Source organism: Meleagris gallopavo, unplaced genomic scaffold, assembly GCF_000146605.3.
Source record: "Meleagris gallopavo isolate NT-WF06-2002-E0010 breed Aviagen turkey brand Nicholas breeding stock unplaced genomic scaffold, Turkey_5.1 ChrUn_random_7180001874206, whole genome shotgun sequence".
Lineage (NCBI taxonomy): Eukaryota > Metazoa > Chordata > Aves > Galliformes > Phasianidae > Meleagris > Meleagris gallopavo.
In genome coordinates, this window is record NW_011138840.1 from 1931 (window position 1) to 3030 (window position 1100).

The 1100-nt window shown below is 65.4% G+C and overlaps 1 protein-coding gene across 2 annotated transcripts; it reads right to left on the bottom strand.

The window, feature by feature from the left end:
• Nucleotides 1-15: 15 nt before the first annotated feature.
• Nucleotides 16-1094, bottom strand: LOC109364597. 2 transcript variants are annotated; one of them, XM_019611233.2, is made up of 2 exons: nt 224-1094; nt 16-144 (listed from the first exon to the last, which is right to left on the bottom strand). In XM_019611233.2, the coding sequence occupies exons 1-2, from the start codon at nt 1029-1031 to the stop codon at nt 41-43; spliced, it is 912 nt and encodes a 303-aa protein (XP_019466778.1). In that variant the 5' UTR covers nt 1032-1094; the 3' UTR covers nt 16-40. The 2 variants fall into 2 exon arrangements, with proteins under 2 accessions (XP_019466778.1, XP_019466777.1); XM_019611232.2 differs by having other exon boundaries at nt 16-147.
• Between the last annotated feature and the right edge of the window lie 6 nt (nt 1095-1100).

Genomic DNA, 1100 nt, shown 5'->3' on the forward strand with positions numbered 1-1100 from the left:
GTTGGAGCAGGATTGCAAGCAGTGCAGGACGGTGAGCAGCTCAAAGCTCAGCGCACAGCACCAACTCACCTGCACCATCCCGGCACTGCCGGACCCCCGAGGAGGGCGAGAGGCAGCGCATCATCATGTACTCCGCATCCTCTGCTGCTGGAGGGGGGGGATTTGAGTCACGGCCCCGCCGTGTGCCCCCCCGGCACCACCTGTTGCTCCCCATTGCATTCACCTGCCGGGCCCTGCAGCCGTTGCAGCAGCTCTCCCACTGACTGCTTCTTGGCTCGGGCTGCGGCGCTGAGGTTCTCCCGGTCGAGGAGGAGCAGAAAGGAGCTCAGGTCGGCCAGCAGCGCCTCCAGGTCTGCGGGGGGAGCAGCGTGGCAGCCCCAACCCCGGGGAAAATCCCACCGCTGCACAGCGTGGGTTGGTTGTGTGCACAGCCCAACGTGCTGCTCCAGGAGGGGGGGGCGCAGCGCACGGGAGCTGCATGGAGGCCGCACCGTGCATGCAAAAAATGCAGAGCAGCCACACATTGGGAGCACCAAGAGGGGTCTCGGGGGTCCTGCAGCAGCAGCAGGGCCAGGCACCGCCGTGGTGCCAGCATCCCTGCACCAATGCACCCCCATTGCATCCCCATGGTGCCTGCATGCCTGCACCCAATGCATCCGCACGGTGCCTGCATCCCTGCACCACTGCACCTCCATTGCACCCCCAAGCTGCCAGCATCCTGGCACCCAATGCTTCCCCACTGCACCCCATAGAGACAGCATCCCTGCACCAATGCACCCCCATCGCATCCCCATGGTGCCTGCATGCCTGCACCCAATGCATCCGCACGGTGCCTGCATCCCTGCACCACTGCACCTCCATTGCACCCCCAAGCTGCCAGCATCCTGGCACCCAATGCTTCCCCACTGCACCCCAGAGAGACAGCATCCCTGCACCAATGCAGCCCCATCGCACCCCCACAGAACAGCATCCCTGCGCCACTGCACCCCCATTGCATCCCCACGGTGCCAGCACCCCTGCACACAGCACATCCCCGCAGCCACCCTGCACAGCTCTGCATGGATGCGTCGCAGCTCCAAAGAGAGCAGCAGATCCCCCCC

Bases quoted from the DNA above. Each gene is read 5' to 3' on its own strand.
- LOC109364597 (XM_019611232.2), bottom strand. From the start codon at position 1,031: ATGTGCTGTGTGCAGGGGTGCTGGCACCGTGGGGATGCAATGGGGGTG. The intron at 148-223 runs GTGAATGCAATG...CCCCCCCTCCAG, and splicing joins ACGGCTGCAGGGCCCGGCAG to CAGCAGAGGATGCGGAGTAC.